This window comes from Hippoglossus hippoglossus, chromosome 21 (genome assembly GCF_009819705.1).
Source record: "Hippoglossus hippoglossus isolate fHipHip1 chromosome 21, fHipHip1.pri, whole genome shotgun sequence".
Taxonomy (NCBI): domain Eukaryota; kingdom Metazoa; phylum Chordata; class Actinopteri; order Pleuronectiformes; family Pleuronectidae; genus Hippoglossus; species Hippoglossus hippoglossus.
In genome coordinates this window covers 19,455-44,278 of record NC_047171.1, presented here as the reverse complement: position 1 = coordinate 44,278, position 24,824 = coordinate 19,455, and the positions used below count along the sequence as shown (strand labels likewise).

Here is a 24,824-nt window from a genome sequence, read left to right as displayed (position 1 = left end):
ATCCTGGTGTCAGTGAAAAGGTCCAGTTTGAATTAGCTTCAACTTCCACCTGAGGCTCAAGTCATTCCACTAACACATCGAGGCTAATTCTAGGGTCCGTGTACCAAGTGAGCAACAGCTTTTCATTTTGAAATCAGGAAACAAACCGTTTCTCAAAAGGGAAAATGGATAAACGAGCCGTTAGCGGATTTTCTTTGGTGGACTTATAAATGGAAATAAGGAATTGTGTGGAAATCTTATTCTCATTTTTGTGTTGAATTTTTTTTGGTGTTTGATCCGGAAGTAGTAAGCTGCTTGCTGCCCACCTAGAAGTCAAGGACACGAGCTCCAGTTGCTCAGCCAGGTGAGTCTTAACTCCGCCCAATCACAGAACTGCAGCACATGTGGAGGAGCCAATCGAAATCGGAGAGAGGATATTGAGGGGATCCACAGGAGAGGCATCTCCGCTGATCATGTTCTAAATGAAACAGATTTAATCATGTTTTATACGAAACATTCTCGTCTGAGTGAATTCTGTCTCTGACAACTTAAGCAACAAGCTGAAAAACTAGTTTGAGTCAGACTGTGGATATGAAGCTGTATAATATCAGATCTATCATAGATACATTTACTGTGAATGAGCCTGATGAAGTTTCAGACCTGATGAACCTGATCATGGACATTCAGAGCTGATAAGGTTTATATTGTTATTACCAGAAACTTCATCAGCTACTTGAACACCTTTGTCTGTTCTATTTATAAAAGGCATCTTCTCCTCGGTATCAAAGAACAAGAAACTGAAAATTCAATTGAAGTCTGAGAAACAGAAGTTAGAGAGATGTCAGAATAAATTCAAACAGTCTTCTTTGTCATGGGGATGTTTTCATTTCTTTTGTTCACGGCTTGAAAGAGGTAACTAATAAACTGTTCAACTAAACTTTGACAAACTAACAGATTGTGACAGAAACTTTTATTTTTTTTGGATGGAACAACTTGTTTGTGACTTTCTTTGAGACACAGCTAAACATAGCTAGACCATTATACTGGTACCGTGCAGGCTGGCTCTGAAGTATGAGTTACCATGGTGACTGAGCAGGAATTAATTCAAGGAATAGATCTCTCACTGAAATAAGCCAGACTTATTAGAGTTAACCAGGATTTGAATTTAGCCTGTTTGATGAAATACTAACCCTAACTGCATCAGTTATTGATAACGATATCGTTTGTATCTACAGATAGATTTTATCTGTGTTTAGTGTTTTTATTTCACGTGTGATGAAAACATGAGAATCACATGAGTGATGATTGAAAACATCAAAAGCTTTAATTCATGTTCTAATAATAGAAGGTTCAGTCATTGATACTAAGTGTGATCAATAACTGATCATAATTATTGATCAATGATGTCATTACACATTTTCACAGATTGACTCCATGTCCCAGAGTTCCTCACGGCTCGGGGCTCCAGTGTGATGGGAGTGTTCAGCGGAGCCTCCTCGATGATCTGACCGAGCTCAGAGCGTCTCTGCCGGTCAATTTCGGGTGATTTATCCGTGGTTTGGTTTGTATTGACCGGACCAAGACCAGGTCCAGGACCAGGACCAGGATCAGGATCAGGATCAGGATCAGGATCAGGACCAGGACCAGGATCAGGATCAGGACAAGGACCAGGAGAAGGACCAGGGTGTGTTGACGGTGATGGCGGATGCGGGGCAGTGCGGGCTGTGCGGGGTGAAGGTGATGTGTCGCTTCAGGCCGCTGAACGAAGCGGAGCGAAGCCGCGGAGACAAATTTATCCCCAAATTCAATGGAGATGAGACGGTGGTTGTGTCGGTGAGTGTCCGTTACTGTCCGTTATTGTTCGTTACCGTCCGTTATTCTCCGTTACTGTCTGTTACTCTCTGTTACTGTCTGTAACTGTCCGTTATTTTCTGTTACTGTCTGTTACTGTTCGTTATTGTCTGTTATTGTCTGTTACTGTCCGCTACTGTCTGTTACTGTCTGTTACCACCTGTTACCGTCTGTTACCGTCTGTTACTGTCTGTTACTGTCTGTTACCGTCTGTTACTGTCTGTTACCGTCTGTTACTGTCTGTAACTGTCCGTTATTTTCCGTTACTGTCTGTTACTGTTCGTTATTGTTCGTTACCGTCCGTTATTCTCCGTTACTGTCTGTTACTCTCTGTTGCTGTCCGTTATTTTCCGTTACTGTCTGTTACTGTTCGTTATTGTCTGTTATTGTCTGTTATTGTCTGTTATTGTCTGTTACTGTCCGTTACTGTCTGTTACTGTCTGTAACTGTCCGTTATTTTCTGTTACTGTCTGTTACTGTTCGTTATTGTCTGTTATTGTCTGTTACTGTCCGCTACTGTCTGTTACTGTCTGTTACCACCTGTTACCGTCTGTTACCGTCTGTTACTGTCTGTTACCGTCTGTTACTGTCTGTTACCGTCTGTTACTGTCTGTAACTGTCCGTTATTTTCCGTTACTGTCTGTTACTGTTCGTTATTGTCTGTTATTGTCTGTTATTGTCTGTTATTGTCTGTTACTGTCCGCTACTGTCTGTTACTGTCTGTTACCACCTGTTACCGTCTGTTACCGTCTGTTACTGTCTGTTATCGTCTGTTGCTGTCTGTTACCGTCTGTTATTGTCTGTTACTGTCTGTTATTGTCTTGTATTGTCCGTTACTGACAATTACTGTCCGTTATTGTCCGTTACTGTCTGTTACTGCTCGTTATTGTCTGTTACTGTCTGTTATTGTCCGTTACTGTCTGCTTCTCTGCTGCTGTCTGTTATTGTCTGTTACTGTCCGTTATTGTCCGTTACTGTCTGTAACTGTCTGTAACTGTCCGTTATATTCCGTTACTGTCTGTTACTGTTCGTTATTGTCTGTTGCTGTCTGTTGCTGTCTGTTATTGTCTGTTACTGTCTGTTATTGTCCGTTACTGTCTGTTGCTGTTTGTTACTGTCTGTTACTGTTTGCTTCTCTGCTACTGTCTGTTATTGTCTGTTACTGTCCGTTACTGTCTGTTACTGTCTGTTACTGTTCGTTATTGTCTGTTATTGTCTGTTACTGTCCGCTACTGTCTGTTACCATCTGTTACCGTCTGTTACTGTCTGTTACCGTCTGTTACTGTCTGTTGTTGTCTGTTACTGTCTGTTGTTGTCTTTTATTGTCCGTTACTGACTATTACTGTCCGTTATTGTCTGTTGCTGTCTGTAACTGCTCGTTATTGTTTGTTGCTGTCTGTTATTGTCTGTTACTGTCTGTTATTGTCTGTTACTGTCTGTTGCTCTTCGTTATTGTCTGTTACTGTCTGCTTCTCTGCTATTGTCTGTTATTGTCTGTTACTGCATTATTGTCTGTTACTGTCCGTTATTGTCTGTTACTGTCTGCTACTGTCTGTAACTGTCTGTAACTGTCTGTTACTTTTCGTTATTGTCTGTTGCTGTAAAATATAGACACGTGAACATCTTTGGACAGATGTTCATCACAACATCTGTACAGGCTGTTCTCGTTTTATTCTATGTTCTGATTAGTCAATGTTTCCAGTTCAGTGGGGATGTGTTTGTTTTTAACACCCTCAGAGACGCTGTGGGTGGTGACAGTCAAACAGAGGCTTTTATTTTAACAGGTTGTTTCCTGTGTTTCAGGGGAAACCGTATGTGTTTGACAGAGTCTTCGCTCCGAACACGGAACAAGTTCAGGTGTACGACACGTGTGCCAAACAGATCGTCCGAGGTCAGGCACCTGTCTGTCTGTCTACCTGTCTGTCTACCTGTCTGTCTTTCTCTGATCAGTACAGTCACAGATTGTTTTTATATAAATATTTTGTATCTGGATAAAACAAAAGTGAGGAAAAAATCGTTGTTGTTATGTTGTGTTGTAATTGTGGTTTGTTATGTGTATTGTGTGTTGTTCTTGTTATTATATATTGTTGTGTTGCAGATGTGTTGGGCGGATATAATGGGACGATCTTTGCATACGGTCAGACGGCTTCAGGAAAGACTCACACTATGGAGGTGAGTTTTTAAATAAAGCTAAAATGTTTTAGCAACTTGTGTCTGTTTATGTTTAAACAATATATATGTTTTAATTATGTTTCAATGATGTTTGAATGATCTTTCAATATGTTTTTAATTATGTTCAAAATTACCATGTTTTAAGAATGTTTGAAATAATATTAGGATTAGGGAATTTATCAAGGTTGTAATCATGTTTTATTAATGTTTTAATCATGTTTTATTAATGTTTTAACTGGGTTTCTAATGTTTTAATCACGTGGTCCGATTGTTTGATATACTTAACGTTTTTTTTTCAGGGGAACCTTCACGACCCTCCTCTGATGGGAATCATTCCACGGATCTCTCGAGACATTTTTGATCACATCTACTCGATGGACGAAAACCTGGAGTTTCACATCAAGGTGATGATGTCACTGAACTTATTTGTCCACATTCATGATAACAAATTAAATTCAGTTACTTTTAAAAGCTCTGAAGTACAAATTCCACAAAGTATCCGTGAATCAAAGTACTTGTAATGGTTTTATAGAAGGAAAATAAAGTACGTCAAAATGATAATAATCATGTTTACATCTTTAAAATATAAGTATCTGCATCTCATAATAAAATGGTCCAGTTGTACAAAAGGATTAGAAATTTTAATCTGTTTTTCAAAGATTGCAAAACATTAAATCAGTCATTAATCACAATAAATTAATTTCAATGAATCTGTGATTGTAGTTTAGGTTTAACGTCTTAATAAAACTGTCTCTCTGCAGGTATCTTATTTTGAAATCTACCTGGATAAAATCCGAGACCTGCTGGATGGTAAGGATTCAACATCGTTATTGATTAATCAATAATCAATGAATCTTATTGATCAGATACGATTCAGTAAAATGAACCTGCTGACTCATGATTTCATGTTTTAGTGTCAAAGATAAACTTGGCCGTTCACGAGGACAAGAACAGGGTTCCCTTCGTAAAGGTATCTGATCTGGAGTACTACAACATACTGTGTACTACTACACGTTCTTCTGAATCTACGACTGCATGTACTAAGACACATACTACTACATGGGTTCAACTACACGTACAACCACATGTTCTGTTACATGTACTGCAACATACTGTGTATTACTACAGGTTCTTCTGAATGTTCTACTGCATACTATTACACATACTAATACATATACTACCACATGTACTACAACATGTCCTACTTCATGTACAACTACATGTACAACCACATGTTCTACTACATGTACTACAACATTCACTTCAACATTTACTACAACAGGTACTGCAAAATATATTACATGTACAACCACGAGTACAACTACACGTACAACTACATCTTCTACCACTACATGTACTACAACATGTGCTGCAATATGTACTGTAACACATACTACTAGATGTACTACAACATGTTTGACAACATCATTACTGACACTTGTACTACATGAATACTGCAGTAATAGTGTACTCTGTGTAGGGTTGTACAGAGCGTTTTGTTTCTAGTCCTGATGAGGTGATGGACGTTATCGACGAGGGAAAAGCAAACAGACACGTCGCAGTGACCAGTGAGTCTACTACTATTACTACTACTGATATTACTACTTCTACAACTACTACCACTATGTTGTGCAATAATGCATTAAACGTGATACCATTAAATGGTGGGCCTTTCGGCATTCAATAAATTTGGTTATCAAAATAAAATATTGAATATTCATATTCAAAATATGAATATTAAATACTAACTTTAATTGATTAAAGTTACCTCGGGGCACCACCCTTCAGAGGAAGGGAAAAAATAGCCAATTTATTGATTAAGTCTCATAAAAGTACTAACTACAAATTTGGAACTCTGATTAATAATTAAATTAATAACTACCAAAATTACCATATAGATAGTTAGCAAAGTTGAAGGATATCGAGTTCTTGACAGTGTAGAAGGAGGTAAAATTCACACTTATGCAACATTCATTAAAACAACATTTGTGAAAGAAAAAACATTTATTATGAAGATAATAAAGTATAAAAACACAAATTACTAGAGGTGTACTTACTATATAAATATGTGTATGTGAGTATGTGTGTGTGTGTCTGTGTGAGTGAGTGTGCTTTCAAAATGGCGGCTGGCCCCTTTGAGGGCAATAAACCATCCCCCTGGTATGTTTACGACATGTAGCGGGGGTCAGAGAGATGTGTGTGGAGATATGTGTGTGTGTGTTGGTGCCAAATTAGAGAAAGTTACTAGATGCATGCAAAGAAAGAATGAAGAGCATAACATAACTAACATTAACTTTCAAATAACTTATAACCAAAATATCACAGCAACACAAATCAAACTTATAAACATCACATGGAATCGAATAAACAGTCTTTGCTTAGCCTAGTATAATTATTAAGCGCAGTTGTGTTACCCGTCCATGAAAAGGGAAAAAAGGTTGATGTGCTGTTCGAAGTCCAGTGAAGTCGTCTTGCTGGTTTGTGGCTCCTGTTTTTGTAGTTCTGCTGCGCGATGCAGCTCTTGTGCCATTTGTTAGGCAGGACCTCGCGTCGCTGCCTTTTGGAATGTTTTAGCAGTCTGCTCCAGTCAGACCTGCTTGAAGGTTGGCAGAGCTTGGATTGGGAGGAAGATTCCCTCGCTCGGTGAGTGGAAAGCTGCATCTCTCCTCCATTGAAGTTGAGCAGAAAGAGAGGTGAGAAAGTGAGCTGGATAGCCGCACTTCTCCTCTCGGAGGGTTGCGTGGAAAGAGAAAGAAGGGGGGAGAGCTGGGCTTATATTGGCCTGGTGACCTCATGGGTCATGAGGCCCAGAGTGACCAATAGTGGTTGAAACTTGTGTCTCCGGTCGGTTTTCACACCTCTGTGTGACGTTTCAAGCCCCCTGGGAGACTGAGTTCTGGAGGCTCTGGTTTGTCTCCAGAACAAAGAACATGTGCTCGGGATTTGGCCTACACATGTAGGCCGAACTGTAGTTCACAAATACCAGGTCCCAACAACTACTACTACTGAAAGTACTTATACTACTAATACTACTACTACGATACTAATATTGATACTTCATACTACCACTGATACCACTAACGACTACTATTACTACTGCTACTACTGAAAGCACTACTACAACTACTTTTCAATTCAATTCAATTTAATTTGTATATGGCCAAATCATATATACACTGCTCAGTTGAGTGAGGGAACCTTAATGTTCACAGTGTAAAGTTCAACTTCAGAAATCAAAGTGTCCATTAGAAGAACCAGTGGTTGTGAATCAGTTTCTGCTTTGGAGCAAATCAAAGTAACAACAGGTGAAATGGAGGCAGAAGCAAGACGAGCCCCAAACAGGGAATGTTTCTAATGTGGTGTCCACAGACAGCTGCTCTCTGCTGATCATTCCTGACTCCTTCTAGTTCGGGGTTCTGCTCCTTGTCACTACTGTTGCTGCTCCTTTGTGTGAGGAGGAACAGGAGGAGACACCAGGAGACCGTTACACCAGGAAAGCTGGACAGTTGAAGAGCATCAAACCAGTAGCAGGACCAGTATCTGCTCCTTTGTGGAGGAACTGGAGGAGCACTGCTCTACAAAATGACCTCCATCTGGCTACTGGTGTGTTTCTGACCAAACTGTCAGAAACAGACTCCATGAGGAGGCCTGAGGGCCGACGTCCTCTAGTGGGACCTGAGCTCACAGCTCTATTCACCAGAGAACACCAGGACCAGCAGGTTCACCACTGGAGCCTTGTTCTCCTCACAGATGAGAGCTGGTTCACACTGAGCACATGTGACAGGTGTGAAAGAGTCTGGAGAAGCTGTGGTGAACGTGAAGCTGCTGTAACATCATCTATGACCAGTTTGGTGGATCAGTGAAGGTCTGAGGAGGCAGATCCTGGGAGGGTCATACAGACCGTCACAGCCAACGGCTCCCTGACTGCTGTTAGGTACCAGGATGAAATCCTCAGAGCGATTGTCAGATCTTACGCTGGTGCAGGGGCCCCTGGGTTCCTCCTGGTGCAGTGGCCCCTGAGTTCCTCCTGGTGCAGTAGACCCTGGGTTCCCCCTGTTGCAGTGGACCCTTTGTTCCTCCTGGTGCAGTAGACCCTGGGTTCCTCCTGATGCAGTGGCCCCTGGGTTCCTCCTGATGCAGTGGCCCCTGGGTTCCTCCTGGTGCAGTGGCCCCTGGTTTTCTCCTGTTGCAGTGGACCCCTGGGTTCCTCCTGGTGCAGTAGACCCTGTGTTCCTCCTGGTGCAGTTGGTCCTGGGTTCCTCCTGGTGCAGTGGACCCTGGGTTCCTCCTGGTGCAGTTGGTCCTGGGTTCCTCCTGGTGCAGTGGCCCCTGGTTTTCTCCTGTTGCAGTGGACCCTGGGTTCCTCCTGGTGCAGTAGACCCTGTGTTCCTCCTGGTGCAGTTGGTCCTGGGTTCCTCCTGGTGCAGTGGCTCCTGGGTTCCTCCTGGTGCAGTGGCCCCTGGGTTCCTCCTGGTGCAGTGGTCCCTGAGTTCCCCCTGTTGCAGTGGACCCTTTGTTCCTCCTGGTGCAGTAGACCCTGGGTTCCTCCTGATGCAGTGGCCCCTGGGTTCCTCCTGGTGCAGTAGACCCTGTGTTCCTCCTGGTGCAGTTGGTCCTGGGTTCCTCCTGGTGCAGTAACCCTGGGTTCCTCCTGATGCAGTAGACCCTGTGTTCCTCCTGGTGCAGTAACCCTGGGTTCCTCCTGGTGCAGTGGCCCCTGGGTTCCTCCTGGTGCAGTGGACCCTGGGTTCCCCCTGTTGCAGTGGACCCTTTGTTCCTCCTGGTGCAGTAGACCCTGGGTTCCTCCTGATGCAGTGGCCCCTGGGTTCCTCCTGGTGCAGTAGACCCTGTGTTCCTCCTGGTGCAGTTGGTCCTGGGTTCCTCCTGGTGCAGTGGACCCTGGGTTCCTCCTGGTGCAGTAGACCCTGTGTTCCTCCTGGTGCAGTTGGTCCTGGGTTCCTCCTGGTGCAGTGGACCCTGGGTTCCTCCTGGTGCAGTAGAACCCTGTGTTCCTCCTGGTGCAGTTGGTCCTGGGTTCCTCCTGGTGCAGTGGACCCTGGGTTCCTCCTGGTGCAGTAGACCCTGTGTTCCTCCTGGTGCAGTTGGTCCTGGGTTCCTCCTGGTGCAGTGGACCCTGGGTTCCTCCTGGTGCAGTAGACCCTGTGTTCCTCCTGGTGCAGTTGGTCCTGGGTTCCTCCTGGTGCATTGATGCCATTGACTGCTCCTCTGACCTAAATCCAGTTGAGCACCTATTAGACGTCATGTGTTGGTGCATCTGATTGGTCGTTGTTAAGACATTTTGTTCTCAAATAATTATACAATGTTCATCAGTAAAGATTTTCAACTTGAATCATTCATTAAGATCTGATGTGTGATTTCAGTGTCCCTTAATTCCTTTGAGCAGTGCATATGATCTCAAGGCTCTCCACATATTTAAGTCGAGACTTTAAAAATTATAGAGAAACCAACAGTGCCAACAATGAGCTGAATCCTCCTGCTGCTGCAGAAATTTATAGAATAAAGAAACTAAAGTTATTTCTGAACTTTGGAGCTTGTGAATCTTTTCAAATAAAATTCCAAATCAAAACGAAGAACCCCCAAAAACAAGCATAAGGGATCTCCTTTAATGTGTTTACGTGTTTTTCCTCTGAGGACAATGACTGATTTAATGTGGTTTTCCTCTTGCAGACATGAACGAGCACAGCTCTCGAAGTCACAGTATTTTTCAGATCAACATCAAGCAGGAGAATGTGGAGACGGAGACGAAACTGTCGGGAAAACTTTACCTGGTCGACCTGGCAGGCAGCGAGAAGGTGTCTGTCTCTCACCTGTCTGCCCTCCCCTGTCTGTGTCTTTTCACCTATCTGACACTAACTTGTCTAACATGTCTTTCTCTATTAACCTGTCTGTATCTCACCTGTTTGTCTCTAACTGGTTTTCTCTCTCACATAACTGTCTTTCCCCTGTCTGTCTCCAACCTTTCTGTCTCTATTCACCTGTCTGTCTGTATTCACCTGTCTATCCTTCCCTGTGTGTCTCTATTCACCTGCCTGTCTTTCTCCTGTCTATCTCTATTTACCTGTCTTCCCTCGTCTCTCTCTCACCTGTCTTGTTTTTGACCTGTCTGTCCTTCTGTTGTTCAGGTGAGTAAGACAGGGGCAGAGGGCGCCGTGTTGGACGAAGCAAAGAACATCAACAAGTCTCTGTCGGCTCTCAGGGAACGTCATCGCTGCTTTGAGTGAAGGGACGGTTAGTGACATGTGACTTCCTGTCTCACTGCTTCAGTGTCCTAGTGTTACACAACTTTACTTCCTGTGCTCAGTAATACATTTATTTGATGATTTTATTTTTGTAAGGTATTAGATCTGTCAACATGTATGAAGATATTTGACATGTTTGTGTCTTTATGGTGTGTAGAAAACCCACGTCCCGTACAGAGACAGTAAGATGACTCGAATTCTTCAGGACTCTTTGGGAGGAAACTGCCGAACGACCATCATCATCTGCTGCTCGCCGTCCATTTACAATGAGACAGAGACCAAGTCCACGCTCATGTTTGGACAGAGGTACTGAACAGGAAGCCCTGAGATACAGTACTTGCCAAAGTAAAATACTTAGAGTCTTCAAATGAATTCTATATCAAAGCTGCAGTTGTCGTAGGATCATTGATGACATTATCGCTGTCATTGATTCTTTTACTTTATTTCTGATCTTGAGAAACAAAAAAACATCTCAGCACAAACTCATGAAATTTGGGATTTTAGAAAAACAAAGTTGATTCTCCAGAATCTGTAGAGACATTCACATAATTTTTAATGTGTGTCCATCCATCAGTTCGTCCATCAGTCCATCCATTAGTCCGTCCATTAGTCTGTCGATTAGTCCATCCATCAGTCCGTCCATCAGACTGTCCATCAGTCTGTCCATCAGTCCACCCATCAGTCTGTCCATCGGACCGTTCATCAGTCTGTCTATCAGACCGTCCATCAGACCGTCCATCAGTCCACCCATTAGTCCGTCCAACAGTCCGTCCATCAGTCCACCCATCAGTCCACCCATCGGTCCGTCCATTGGACCGTCCAACAGTCCGTCCATTAGCCCATCCATCAGTCCATCCATCAGTCGTCCGTCAGACTGTCCAACAGTCCGTCCATCAGTCCATCCATTAGTCAACCCATCAATCCATCCATCGGACCGTCCATCAGTCCGTCCATCAGACCACCCATCAGTCCATCCATTAGTCTGTCAATTAGTCCATCCATTAGTCCGTCCATCAGGCTGTCGTACAGTCCGTCCATCAGTCTGCCCATCAGCCCACATGACGAAAAGATGGAGAGGTGTGCTCTCTCTGTCTTAGGCTCCCCATGTATCAATGTGGACGGGCAGGGAGGTCCCAGAGCCATGCTGCCAAATGTTACTTATGCAGATTCAAATAAAGATTTCTTTGACTAGAATGGTCCTGACTGAAATCTAAATTATGGTCAAAGGTCACAGTGTCCTTACAAACATGCTTCTGCTGTAATGCAAGAATCATGCAATACTTGCATGAAATAATAATAAAGCAAGATACTTAATGACTTATTAAATGACTTAAAACTTGTCATGACAAATGATGAGTCTGCACAGATATGGATGGTATAATTAAATTTTGATTGGTGGCTGTCATAGTCATAGAAACTGCGAGGTGGAAAAAATCGAATTCTAGGTCTTCAGATGAATAATGTGGAATAAAAGGTCAGAAGTCAGAGCTGCAGCACAAGTATTATTTATACTTCAGTACAGTAGTTTAGTTCTTCTGTACCAGCAGTACTTTACCTAGATTCCTGAAGTTCTAAATGAGATCAGTTCGCCTGTATGTTGCAATGAAAATACATTCATCAACAGTTTTCCTTCTATCGACACGAGCAGCGACTTGACTCGCACAGGATGTCCCAGGTAGAACCACATCCTGTGTTTCTGTTTCAGAGCTAAAACCATAAAGAACACTGTGTCTGTGAACCTGGAGCTGACGGCAGAGGAGTGGAAGAAAAAGTATGAGAAGGAGAAAGAGAAGAACAGGAGTCTGAACGTTGTCATTCAGAAACTGGAGAATGAGCTGAAACGCTGGAGAAAAGGTGAACAAAATAATCCAGTGTTCACATTTTAAAACCATCATTGTTTCAGGAAGGTGGGTCATAAAAAAGCCATAGAGGTCATGATGTCTGATCTACTGAGCAGCAACATGACTTTCATAGTACTGGGGTAGGGTTAGGGTACCTACCCCACTTAGGGGTACCTACCCCACTAACCCCCATACAAGCCAGTAGCCACTCAGATTTACCTTTAGCCTCAGCCTACCCTTAAGTTCGTCCAAAAACACTCGATGACGCTAAGGTGCACAACTCAAGATCAGTCCCTAACATCCGCTAGTGGCTGCTAACATCTCCTGGTAGTTTGTAACTTCATTTGTGCAGAAGACCTTCAAACGTACAAGAGATATTTTCTAACATCTTGTCCTGTATTCTAAAAAAAATACTAACATTATTTATAAAAAGTTTGATTAAAATTAAGATGATAATAATTGTATACATATATATGTATATATCCGCATATATATATATATGTATACATAGTATCTTACATAGTACATAGTATTAGTATTGTTTATAACAGTAAAAGTACTAAATATTGAATGTATATAATAATAATAATTATATGCATATATGTATATATACACATAAATACACATAGTAGCCTACATAGCAATAGTATTAGTAATAGCAGTAAAAGTACTAGTTCTAGTAATAGTACCAGTATAAGTACTAATACTAATACTGTTACTAGTACGAATGAAAGTAATAGTATCAGCAATTGTTATAGTTATAGTAACAGTAAAATTATTCGTAATAGTATTAGTAACAGTAAAAGTAACATTACTAGAACTAGTAAAAGTAATAGTAAATTAAACTCTAATAATGTTATTAGTAGTATTAGTGATAGTAACTGCAATAGAATTAGTAACAGTGAAAGTAATTGTAATAGGGGTTAGAAATTTGTACTAATAGTTGTAGTTACAGTCACATTAAAAGTAATATTACTAGAACTAAAGTTCTAAAAAAGTACCATTAATAGTAAAAATACTAGTACTAATTAAAGTAACAGTAATAGCATTAGTAGCAGTAAAATTAAATGTTAATAGTATTAGTAACAGTAAAGGTAATAGTTATAGAAAAGTAATAGTAACAGGACAGGAACAGTAATCATCAATCAATCACATGTTATTTGTCTCATATTGACAGTTTGTCTCATAAATGTTAACAAGGATCAACTTCCTCTGTTCTTAACTCAACAAGAGTAAAACAAAAACTTTATTAACAGTAAATAAAGCTCAGAGAGTCCCATGTGAGGATCATCTCCCAGGACACAAGTCCAACAGATGCTGATGGAACTGAACACATCAACACAACAACAGGATTCACTACATGAGAAGAACCAGTTTGTAACATCATGGAAAAGTGGCAGTAATAGTTCAGTCAGACAACTGACATGTGAAATGTTTATTGCATCAAAACATACTGTTTGACGTTCCGACTTCGTCACTCCCCCAGATATAGGAGTGATGAGCAAATATTTATAACCCCCGTCGGAGCCTACAGGTGGATGCTGGGGTGGTGGAGGCAGCAATACTGATGCAGCAGTGGAGAATGAGATGTAACATGATTGGAGCAGTGAGGTGGAGAGTGAAGCGTATGACATGAGTGGTGCAGCACAGCTAAATCTAAAGCTTGTGATTGGTTGATGAAAGAAGTTAAATGTCTGTCCAGGTGAGTGTGTACCTGTGGACGAGCAGCTGAGCAACAGGAACAGGAAGAGCACCACCGACACCACACTGGTGATGGACAGCTTGGCCACGCCCAGCGACCCTCTATCTGAAGAGGAGAAGATTCGATATGAGGCGCTCATCACTGACCTTTACAAGCAGCTGGATGACAAAGTGAGTCTCACCTGAATCTGCTCAGGTTACTTTAGTTAGTTATGGTAATTATCTTTAGTTTGAGTAATGGTTAGTCAGAGTAACAATATGTTAAGGTAATGGTTATTGATATGGTGACTCATGTTTCAGGATGATGAGATCAATCAACAGAGTCAGTTGTCAGAGAAACTTAAACAGCAGCTGATCGATCAGGATGAGGTAAGTGTTACTGTCCCATATGTCCATGAATTAATAACTGATAACCATCATTTATAACCACCCATTGATAACCATTATTGATCCCTTCACTCGTCTAGCTGTTGGCGTTGAGCCGTCAGGACTATGAGCGTCTGCAGGGGGAGCTGTCGCGGCTGCACAGAGACAATGATTCCGCCAAAGAGGAAGTGAAGGAGGTGCTTCAGGCTTTAGAGGAGCTCGCCGTCAACTACGACCACAAGAGTCAGGAGGTGGAGGACAAGAACCGCTGTAACGAACAGCTGAATGAGGAGCTTGCACACAAAACTGTGAGGTTAACCCCTTTTTGACTATCTGCTACCATGTTATAACTGATACCACCACCAGATGTTGCTCAAGTAAAACATTTTGAAATTTATCACTCTTGACACTTAATTCTATGAATTGAGTAAAAGTGGGATGTGTTGTGACTCTGAACAGGGTTCGTTGTCTTTATTCGTCTAAACTGTGAAAGTTTTGTAGCAATCAGCTATTCTTCTTCTCTGGTATTTGTAGGTGAGTCTGGAGACGGTTCAGAGGGAGTTCTCATCTCTGCAGGATCTCAGCTCGCATCATAAGAAGAGATCTGCTGAGATCCTCAATCTGCTGCTAAGAGACCTGGGAGACATTGGCAGCATCCTCGGAACAAGCGACCTCAAAGCTGTAAGACTCATTTCAGTCATTGTCCTCTACCGCTAACACTCGATATGTCTGAGAACGAAACATCTTTTGTCTCCTACAAAGGATTATTCCCTAATTATTACAACTGTATATTCATTATTCTATCATTGACTCAATTGGTGTAGAAAATATTAAAGATTAGAAAAGATTACAATGAGAAGAGTTTGTTAAAGTCAAACTAATCGTGTCGTTAATAAACTCGTCTCTCTTCAGATGATGGAGACAAGTGGAGCAATGGAGGACGAGTTCACCACTGCTCGTCTCTACATCAGTAAGCTGAAGTCTGAGGTGAAGTCTCTAGTGACCCACAGCAAACAGCTGGAGCTCGACTTGAAGGAAAACACCTACAGGAGGTTGGCGAGCGAAACGGAGCTTAGCCACCTCCAGCTGCTCGTCTCACAGGTGAGATGAGAGGAAGTTTTTCTTCCTGTCTGACAGTCAGTAAGAGCTCAGCACCTGTCAGCGCCAATATTGTTATAAATAACTTCAGCGTCTGTATCGATCAACTTAAAAATCACTACATTCTATATAAGGTAATTATAATACTATCAATATCTTTATTACATTTTCATTTTAGGTATGTCACGTTTCTGTTGTTTCAGCTCCAGGCGAAGTCGTCGTCTCTGACTGACGACCTTCATAAGGTGGAGCAGAAGAAGCGGCAGCTGGAAGAAAGTCAGGATGCTCTGATGGAGGAGTTCGCCAAGCTCCAGGCTCAAGGTCAGAAGTCACCATGGTTAAATGGTAGCACTGCTCTCTGATTGGCTAGCAGCTGTCTGTCAGCATCAAAGTCAGTTCAGAGAAGATGACAGACTGACTGTGTCTGTTTTGTGTGTGTGTGTGTGTGTGTGTGTGCACAGATAAAATGCACGAGGTAACAGTGATGGACAAAGAGAAAGAACACATGAGCAGACTGAAGGACGCTGTTGAGATGAAGGTAAAATCATTAAAGCTGTATTATTGATTATTGATCAAATCAAACATCAGAGCAGTAAAACACATGTTAACTTTGCGACCTCTAGTGGTAACTGTGTTTCCTTAATTGTCAATAAAAAAAACTATTGTTCCTATATCATTTTACTAATAGAAATAATAATAATTAATAATTAGTTTAAACCAGCAGCTGACGTTATATTGTTGTTATGGAACAAATGATGCGCTGCAGTCTGCCCCGGTTCTTGGCAGTAACAGCAGGGAATATTATGGTGATAGAGCAGGTGAGGATGGAGTCAATGATGCCAGTGTAGAAGTTCACCATCATCGGCTTTGGCAGGTTGAACTTCTTCAGCTGCTGCAGGAGGTACATCCTCTGCTGGGCTTTTCTGGTGAAGGAGCGGATGTTCAGCTTCCACTTCAGGTCCTGGGTGATGAAGGTGCCCAGGAAGCTGAATGACTCAACGGTGTCCACTGGAGAGTCACACAGGGTGATGGATGGACTTGGCTCTTCCTATAGTCCACAGTCATCTCCACTGTTTTCAGAGCGTTGGGCTCCAAGTTGTTGTCACTGCACCAGGTCACTAGGTGGTCGATTTCCCACCGGTGAGCAGACTCATCCCCACCTCAGATGGTGTCAGATGAGGGTGGTGTCGTCTGGAACTTCAGGAGTTTGACGGACTGGTGAGTGGAGGTGCAGCTGTTCGTGCACTGAGAGAAGATCAGAGAAAAAGAATGCAGCCTTGAGGGATCCGGTACTGATGTTCCGGGGGTCAGAGACCTGTTTCCTCACACGTTGCCTACTATCATACAGGAAGTCTGTGATCCTACTGCAGATGGCGTCAGACACGCTCAGCTGGGAGAGCTCGTCCTGGAGCGGAGCAGGGATTATGGTGTTGAATGTAGAGCTGAAGTCCACATACAGCATAGGTTCCTGGGGAGTCCAGGTGCTGGAAGATGAATTGGAGCCATGTTAACCGCATCGTCTACAGATCTATTGACTCTGTAGACAAATTGTAGGGGATCTAGGAGGGGGTTGGTGATGTCCTTGAGGTGGGACAGGACAGGTTGGCTGCTTCGCATGGAAAAGGGTGACACTGTGGTAGAGGGGGAAGGGGGCGCTGTGGTGGGCAGGTGTGGAGAGTCAAAGATCCCTGCTGAGCTGGCAGTGGAGCTCCTGGGCAGGGCTGGTGGGGGGTGGTATCAGGTCTATCCCATTGTCTTTCAAATTGACTGTAGAACTCATTCAGTTGGCCAGGCGCAGGTCATTACTGGAGTGGGGGGGCAGAAGGTTTGTAGTTTGTGATCTGTCTGAGCACTTTCCAGACAGAAGCAGAGTCATCAGCTGAGAACTGGTGTTGGAGTTTCTCTGAGTGCTGTCGTTTAGCATCTCTCACCGCCCTGCTAAACTTGTATTTGGACTCTTTAAACCTGTCCCTGTTCCCACTCCTAAATGTCTTCTTCTTCTTCACCAACCTCAACTGTCTGGGTTACACTGTGAACCAGGGTTTGTCACTGTTGTAACTCACCCTGGTAGGTGATGGGATACAGCCGTCCTCCCAAAATCTGATGTATGGGTTAGGGTTATTTATCCAGACAGTGGTGCAGTCCAAACACGCTTGAAGGTCCTCCACAGCCTCCCATGTCCACTTCTTACATGTCCTCACAACAGGTTTTGACAGCTTTAATTTCTACCTGTATGCGGAAATCAGGTGAACCATGACGTGGTCAGAGTGTCCCAGTGCAGCCGCGCATGGGATGATGTGATAGGCTCCACTGACTGTCGTGTAGCAGTGATCCAAAGTGTTCTCCTCTCTGGTTGCTTATTTAATAAACTATCTGTATTTTCGTGGAGTTTATGGCTAAGATCTCCTTTGGTAAAGTTGCTGAGGACAATGGCCGGGTATGTTTGCGCTACACATAGTATCTGGTCGGCAAGCGTGCGCTCCTGCACCTTGGCCTGCAGTGGAATGTAAACACTGACCAAGATAAATGAGGCGAACTCAAAGGGAGAGTGAGAGGGTTTACAGTTAATGAAGAAAGTTCCAGCTGCTTTTTGTATAGAAACAGATTCCCCTACCTTTCGTTTTGCCGGAGAGTTGCGTGTCGCGGTCCGCTCTGAACAGTTGGAGGGTTAGGGTTAGCCACGTCTCCATGAAACTCAAGATGAAGACATGCGTCTGTTTCTAGCCACCAGTAACTGAAGCTTGTCCAGTTTGTTGCTCAGTGAACGCACGTTGGAAAGAAATATTCCTGGAAGAGATGAACAATGTCTGCGTTGAGCGCTCCAGCACGTCTCCCCCTCCAGCTGCGTTTCACTGAGTGTGCAAAGGTGAGCGCACCTTTGACCAGAATGTCCAGTAATTCCACCGATGAACACAAAAATTATGGAAATAAATCCACTGGAGTTGTTCCTCTAATGTTCAGGAGCTTTGCTGGTGAAAGAACTGTGGGTATGACTACAGAAAATCGAATTAACACACAAAACGAGACAAAAATGCGCGCACAAACACAATTAGGCTGCCATCTGTTGCGCCATCTTGGAACATTGGGATAACACATAATAAAACATAACAAACATAATACAACCATAATGAAAGTTATAAAATATTTAATCTAAGAAACAAAATAAAATCAGTGGATGTTAAAGGAGAACTTTGGGAAATGAAGTGCGCTGTGTTCTGCAGACAACTTTAGAAGAACAGATGGAGAACCACAGAGAAGTCCATCAAAAACAACAGAGTCGACTCCGAGACGAGATTGAACAGAAACACAGAGACGCTGAGCAACTCAAAGAGTATGTTATTGATTATTAAACATTACAACTGATCTCTTTTTAGTCACCTGACCTTTTCTGATTAGTATTATATCATCATATTATTGTTGTACAGTGTTAATTTTAACTTCTGCTTGTGTTTAACTTTAGTTTGTCTTTTCTCAGATGTTGCCATGTTTTAGTTTCCTGAATTTTGTTCCTTTTATTTAATTAAAGATGTTCTGTATAAAGTTAATCTGTGTTTTTCAGTGTGAATCAGGCTCTGCAGCTGGAGATGAGGAAGATTCAATCAGACTTTGACAAACTGAAAACTGAGGATGAGAAAAAAGACCAGAAACTTCAAAAACTTCTGTAAGTTTGTCCATCTGTCTAAAAATCAATGTGTGTGTGTGTGTTTGTGTATAAAACATTTAACATTTAATATTTCGTTTTTTCTTTGTCATTGTCTGAGCTCTTTTCATCACCACATCAACAACAATTGGATAATCAGGTCCACCTGCTATTCAGCAGAAGAATACATATATATCTCCTATTATTTTGATTTTAGTTAAGCCAGATGACTCATTTATTTCAGATCCTGTGGTCACAATTTGTCTTCAGGTTTTTAAACTTGGTCTCTGTGTGATTCAGGTTCTTGAATGAGAAAAGAGAACAAGCCAAAGACGATCTGAAGGGTCTGGAGGAAACAGTGGTACATGGATTTTGTTTTAACGTTCATCTTCTGAATGTACAGTGACAGATCAGCTGAGTTATTATGTTTTATCCAACAGGTCAAAGAGCTGCAGACACTGAATCACCTTCGTAACCTCTTCATCCAGGATGTCGGCAGCCGAGTCAAGAATGTAAGAAAACCAGAGTTGTTCTGTTAGAATCTTTCATCTTCGATTTCAGTGAATTTAACAGATCTGGTCTAAACAAAAAGTCAGTAAAGATTAAACTTTACAGAATCTCTGAAACATGAAAGAACTAAAACCAGTCTACATATTTGAAACAAGAGGGTCTGTGTCAGTTGTAAACCTATGCAGAGAATTTACATTACATTACATTTAGCAGATGCTTTAATCCAAAGCGACTCACAATAAGTGCATCAACCATGAGGGAACAAACCCAGAACAACAAGAATCATGTAAGTACATTAGCTTCAAAAAAGCCAAACTACAGAGTGCTACATGTAAGTGCAACTTGACTTAATATTTGTATTTTATTTACAAACACCAGAGTTAACGATGGTTATCAGATATCATCTTCTTAACCAAGGTGTAGTCGGAAGAGATGTGTCTTTAGTCTGTGGAGGAAGATGTGTAGACTTTCTGTCCTGATGTCATTGTGGAGCTCGTTCCACCATTTAGGAGCCAGGACAGGAAACAGTTGTGTTGTTGTTGAGTGGCAGTTGTCCCTCGCAACTACTAGTGTCTTGAAGTGGATGCGGGCAGCCACTGGTAACTGCTGCATTCTGGATGAGTTGCAGAGGTCAGATAGCACTAGCAGGTAGACCTGCTAGGAGGGAGGTGCAGTAGTCTAGGCATGAGATGACCAGAGCCTGGACCAGAACCTGGACCAGAGCCTGGACCAGAACCTGCGCCGCCTTCTGAGTGAGAAGGGGACGTATTCTTCTGATGTTGTGCAGCATGTATCTACAGGAACGGCTGTTGCAGTAATGTTGGCAGTGAGGGAGAGATGACTGTCGAGTGTCACACCCAGGTTCCTAGCAGTCTGGGGGGGCTAACACAGAGTTGTCAAAGGTAATAGTCAGGACATGGGTGGGAGGAGCCTTTCCCTGGAAGGAAAAGTAGTTCAGTCTTATCAAGGGTTAGGGTCAGACAGACAGAGATTCCTGCTGCTACCTGTGTTTCAGATTGGGGAAAAGAGAGGATTAGTTGGGTGTCATCAGCGTAGCTGTGGTAGGAAAAGCCATGTGAGTGAATGAGAGGGTTGGTGTACAGAGAGAAGAGGAGGGGACCCAGGACGGAACCTTGAGGGACCCCAGTAGTGAGAGGACAAGGTTCAGACACAGATTCTCTCCAAGTTACCCGGTAGTGTGGTCGTTGAGGTAGGATGAGAGCAGGGAGAGAGCAGAGCCTGAGACACCCAGGTCCTGAGGGGGGGAATAAGGATCTGGTGGTTCACTGTGTCAAATGCAGCAGAGAGGTCTAGAAGGATGAGGACAGAGGAGAGAGAGGCGGCTCTAGCAGTGTGAAGCTGCTCAGAGACAGCAAGGAGGACAGTCTCAGTTGAGTGGCCTTGAAACCAGACTGGTGAGGGTCAAGAAGGTTGTTATGGTGGAGATGGGAGGAGAGTTGATTAAAGATCGCTCGCTCAAGTGCTTTGGAGAGAATGTCTGACAACATTTAAGAGACTGAGCTTTATTATGGTCTGGTGTCTGTTAAGAGTTCAGATACAAGACTTGTTTTAATCAAGACCAACAATGAGCAAAATATTTCATTCTGAATAATTTCAGGAAACTACTTCAAATGTCATTAACTGACTTGACACTCAAAGAATTGGAGCAGGACATGAAGCTGTGTGATGTGTTGTATGATGAAGAACCCAAACCCTCAGAGATTATTTGTGGATCATTCAAAAATGCATAAAAAAAACAATTTAACAAAAGAGGGATGAATGACACAACTGTCTCTATGACAAGGGTTAGCCTAAGCTAACATAACCCTAAAAATCTATCTCTACGACTATGATTAGCCTCAGGTATTACTGACTCTAACACTCTTTGTAGAATACAATAGAAGTGTGGAGTTTTAATTAGCTGCAGATATTGATATTATATTAGAACTGAAACATTTGACTTGTTTTGTGATTAACCTCATCGGCTTCGACGTGGGGAGATGTTTAAATGATGAAAGCATAACTTAGTTTCTCTGCGACTGAGACGTCCAGATGTTCAGTGATGAACGTGATCATCGGCGCTGATGTTTACTTATTGTTTTTTTAACAGAGTTTAGAGAACGATAGCGATGACGCCGGTGGCAGTTTGGCTCAGAGACAGAGGATCGTCTTCTTAGAAAATAACCTGGAGCAGCTCAGTAAGGTTCACAAACAGGTGAGTGACTCAACCTCTGGACAATGTTAGTTATGTTATAGGGTTAGTTTTGGTTACCTAGGGTTAGGGACAGTTATGGTTATGTTTATTTATTTTATTTATCTAACACATTTGACAGAAAACTGAATAAATTTCTATATTTCTACAGTCCTTTCCCTTCAAACACAGAAATAACACAAACTCTGACTGGAGTTCGATGTTTGATAAATACACACCTTCTGTAATATATATATATATATATATTATGATATTTTTTTGTCTTGATGACCATTCAAAGGTCTTTACAGTTTTACCATTCACCCATTCACACACTCATTCATACAGTGCATCTATGTGCAGCACTAAAGGACTGGGATGGAACTGACGATTTTCTGGTTAGTGGACGACCCACTCTATCTCTTGAGCCACAGCTGCCTCTGTCTGATACAGATTGAGTCACAAAGCTTCAACAAGTTTAACTTTTGCTCTGCAGCTGGTGCGGGACAACGCAGACCTTCGCTGTGAGCTGCCCAAGCAGGAAAAACGCCTGCGGGCCACAGCAGAGCGAGTGAAATCTTTGGAATCTTCCCTGAAGGACGCCAAGCAGTCAGCTGTTAGAGACCGGAAACGATACCAACAGGAAGTGGACCGCATCAAAGAAGCTGTCTGCTCTAAGAATGTCTCCAGAAGAGGGCACTCTGCTCAGATAGGTGAGGAAACAGCTGCTATGATCCAAACTCAATAGACTGAGTCAGATCTTCTGACAGGTACGTCCTCAGGGGTGCGCTACAGGACATCATTAAAATCTGAGGAGCCGAAATAGGATCGGGACAATCAGATTTTTATTTGTTGATTGTTTATTTACTTTTACTAAACGATGAACAGTTGATTCACCTGTGACCTTTCTCCTTGTAGCTAAGCCAATAAGAGCCGGACATCAGCAGCCGTCATCCTCTGCATCCATCAGACTGACCATCAGAGGAGGGGGGGCGCCATCGAATCGACGCCATCTCTCCCCCCGACAACAACACAACCACAGCTACAACACAACAAGTGCAACATCAACCCCATAAGAGCCACGGCAGGTTAGATACAGGTGAGTCACCAGGGGTCTGTATTGAAAAGTGAGTTTAACATACCAAGGATATCTTTCCGATATCTGGGTGAACTTAACCTAACAATCAGAGTCAGGCTAAGTGGTCACATGACGATAGTTTTCAACTCGTTAAGTTAACTTAGGTTTTCTTAATCAAGATCTGAGCACGTACAAATGAAAGGGGCAGAGTTTACTGCACATGAATGATCACAGACATTTTGACTGACAGCAGAGCCTCATATTTCACAACGAGGATCAAACTGTTGTACAATAAAAATCAGATGACAACAAACATCCAGAATAATAGAAACAGTTACAGCTGCTAAATGCAGGAAGAACAGCTGGTAAAACATCTGGGATTGTGTGATAGTGTCAGTTACAACGCCCCCTGGTAAAAATATATTACGTGACCATGATATAATAACGTGGGTGAATTAGATAAATAACTCAGGGCGATGAGATCTGAGTCTGTTGTTTACTAACAAGACGAGTGGAAGTGAAGTGAAGAAGCTTCTTGATGAGAAACGTTTGAATCCCATGATGTGGACACACACTGAGTCTGAGGACACACACTGTCTGCACTGACTCTGAGGACACACTGTGACTCTGAGGACACACACTGTCTGCACTGTCTCTGAGGACACACTCTGACTCTGAGGAGTCGGAGCCTCTGCAAACAGAGAGATTGAGATGTACTGGGTGAGTTAGAGGCTGAGATCCACTTCACCAACCAGACATTGATTTAAACTTCCCTTATCCTTCCCTTTAAGGAGAGTGTGCACCACACAACAGTGTAGAGTCACTTTGGTGAGTGTTCGAGTCCCAGAGAGGGAGGGGGGGGCTGTCACAAGGTAAATCTGGAAACTATCTGTCCCCCAAATAAATATTTATTTCACAGGATGAAGCTACTCAAAGGATCAAAGTATTAAAGTATGTGAGGTTCTCCTCCGCTAACACTCCCAGTACATCAGTATCAGTAAGTGAAGCAGATGCAGTCTGTGGTACTGGGAGCACTTTACGGGTCAGGCTGGTTCTGTTGGGCTCCAGCAGCTGACAGAGGTTCATCCTCTGAGGAGAATCTAGATCTTTCAGAAGCTCATCAGAGGAGCTCAAAGGATCTTGTGGGTCTCTGAAGACCCTGGTCCTCCTCAGAGACTCAAACAATCCACACCAGCTCCACAGACCCTCTAAGAACATGATGTCATGGTTCAAAGGAAGGGATTCGTCAGTGGGCGGAGCTTTATACTGTTTGATCTCATATCTCCAACTTAACCTGGAGCAGGTTAGCTGCGCAGCGTAAGTTACCGTGGTGATTTACCCGATAACAAGTCAACGAGCTTCGTAGGACTGAAAACTCGAAATTAAACTTGAAGTTAACCTGATAACCACAAATCCTACTTCATAGTTCAGGCCTCAGCACAGCAACAAGTCAACCACTGCAACATCACAACAACCACAACAGCAACACAACAACCGTAACATCACAACCACAGCCACAGCAACAACAACAGCAACACAACCACAGGAACAACACAACCACTGCAACAACACAACATCACAACCACAGCTACAACACAATAAGAAAACTTTAGCGACAACACATCACAACCACAGCAAGAATATACAACCTAACCCTAACTCTCTATTGGGCTTTATGTGTGTTGCTTCCCTATTCGGCATTAATAGGCTTCTGGACTTAAAAGGAACACTTTCATTGTTATTAATCAAATTATATAATTAATCACACATGCTAGTACGAGCCCCCAGATGAAATATCTCCCCCTGACAACAACTACACAACACCACAACCACAGCAACAACATGATAATGAAAAGAGTAACCAAAATGTATAACTGAGGTTTTTGTTTACTGTCTTCGCAGGAAGTAGAATACGACAGGATCACTTTTCTTCGGATCTTCTGTCTTATTCTGACCACTTTGCCTTTAGTGGAACCTGGAGACCACCTTAACAACCATTCCACCTTAACTGCCAACAAGTGCTTTCTTTTCTCATTTCTATTTTTATGAGTTAAATGATTATTAAATGTGTTAAATTATGATTTTAATTAGTTAAGTTATGATTTAATGAGTTAAATTATGATGTTATTATTATTTT

At 42.6% G+C, this 24,824-nt stretch overlaps 1 protein-coding gene across 1 annotated transcript; it reads left to right on the top strand.

Moving 5' to 3' along the window:
- Positions 1-1,677: 1,677 nt before the first annotated feature.
- Positions 1,678-22,709, top strand: LOC117755109 (kinesin heavy chain-like). The gene is given in 26 exon segments (XM_034574627.1): positions 1,678-1,812; positions 3,634-3,721; positions 3,929-4,002; positions 4,302-4,406; positions 4,764-4,812; positions 4,917-4,972; positions 5,483-5,570; positions 9,691-9,815; positions 10,146-10,217; positions 10,219-10,251; positions 10,420-10,568; positions 11,968-12,116; positions 13,806-13,975; positions 14,105-14,173; positions 14,272-14,478; positions 14,705-14,851; positions 15,083-15,271; positions 15,472-15,589; positions 15,730-15,806; positions 18,490-18,599; positions 18,828-18,929; positions 19,209-19,269; positions 19,349-19,420; positions 21,529-21,633; positions 22,106-22,322; positions 22,528-22,709. Coding segments are annotated over 26 exon segments (2,925 nt in total). The 3' UTR covers positions 22,686-22,709.
- The last annotated feature ends 2,115 nt before the right edge of the window (positions 22,710-24,824 follow it).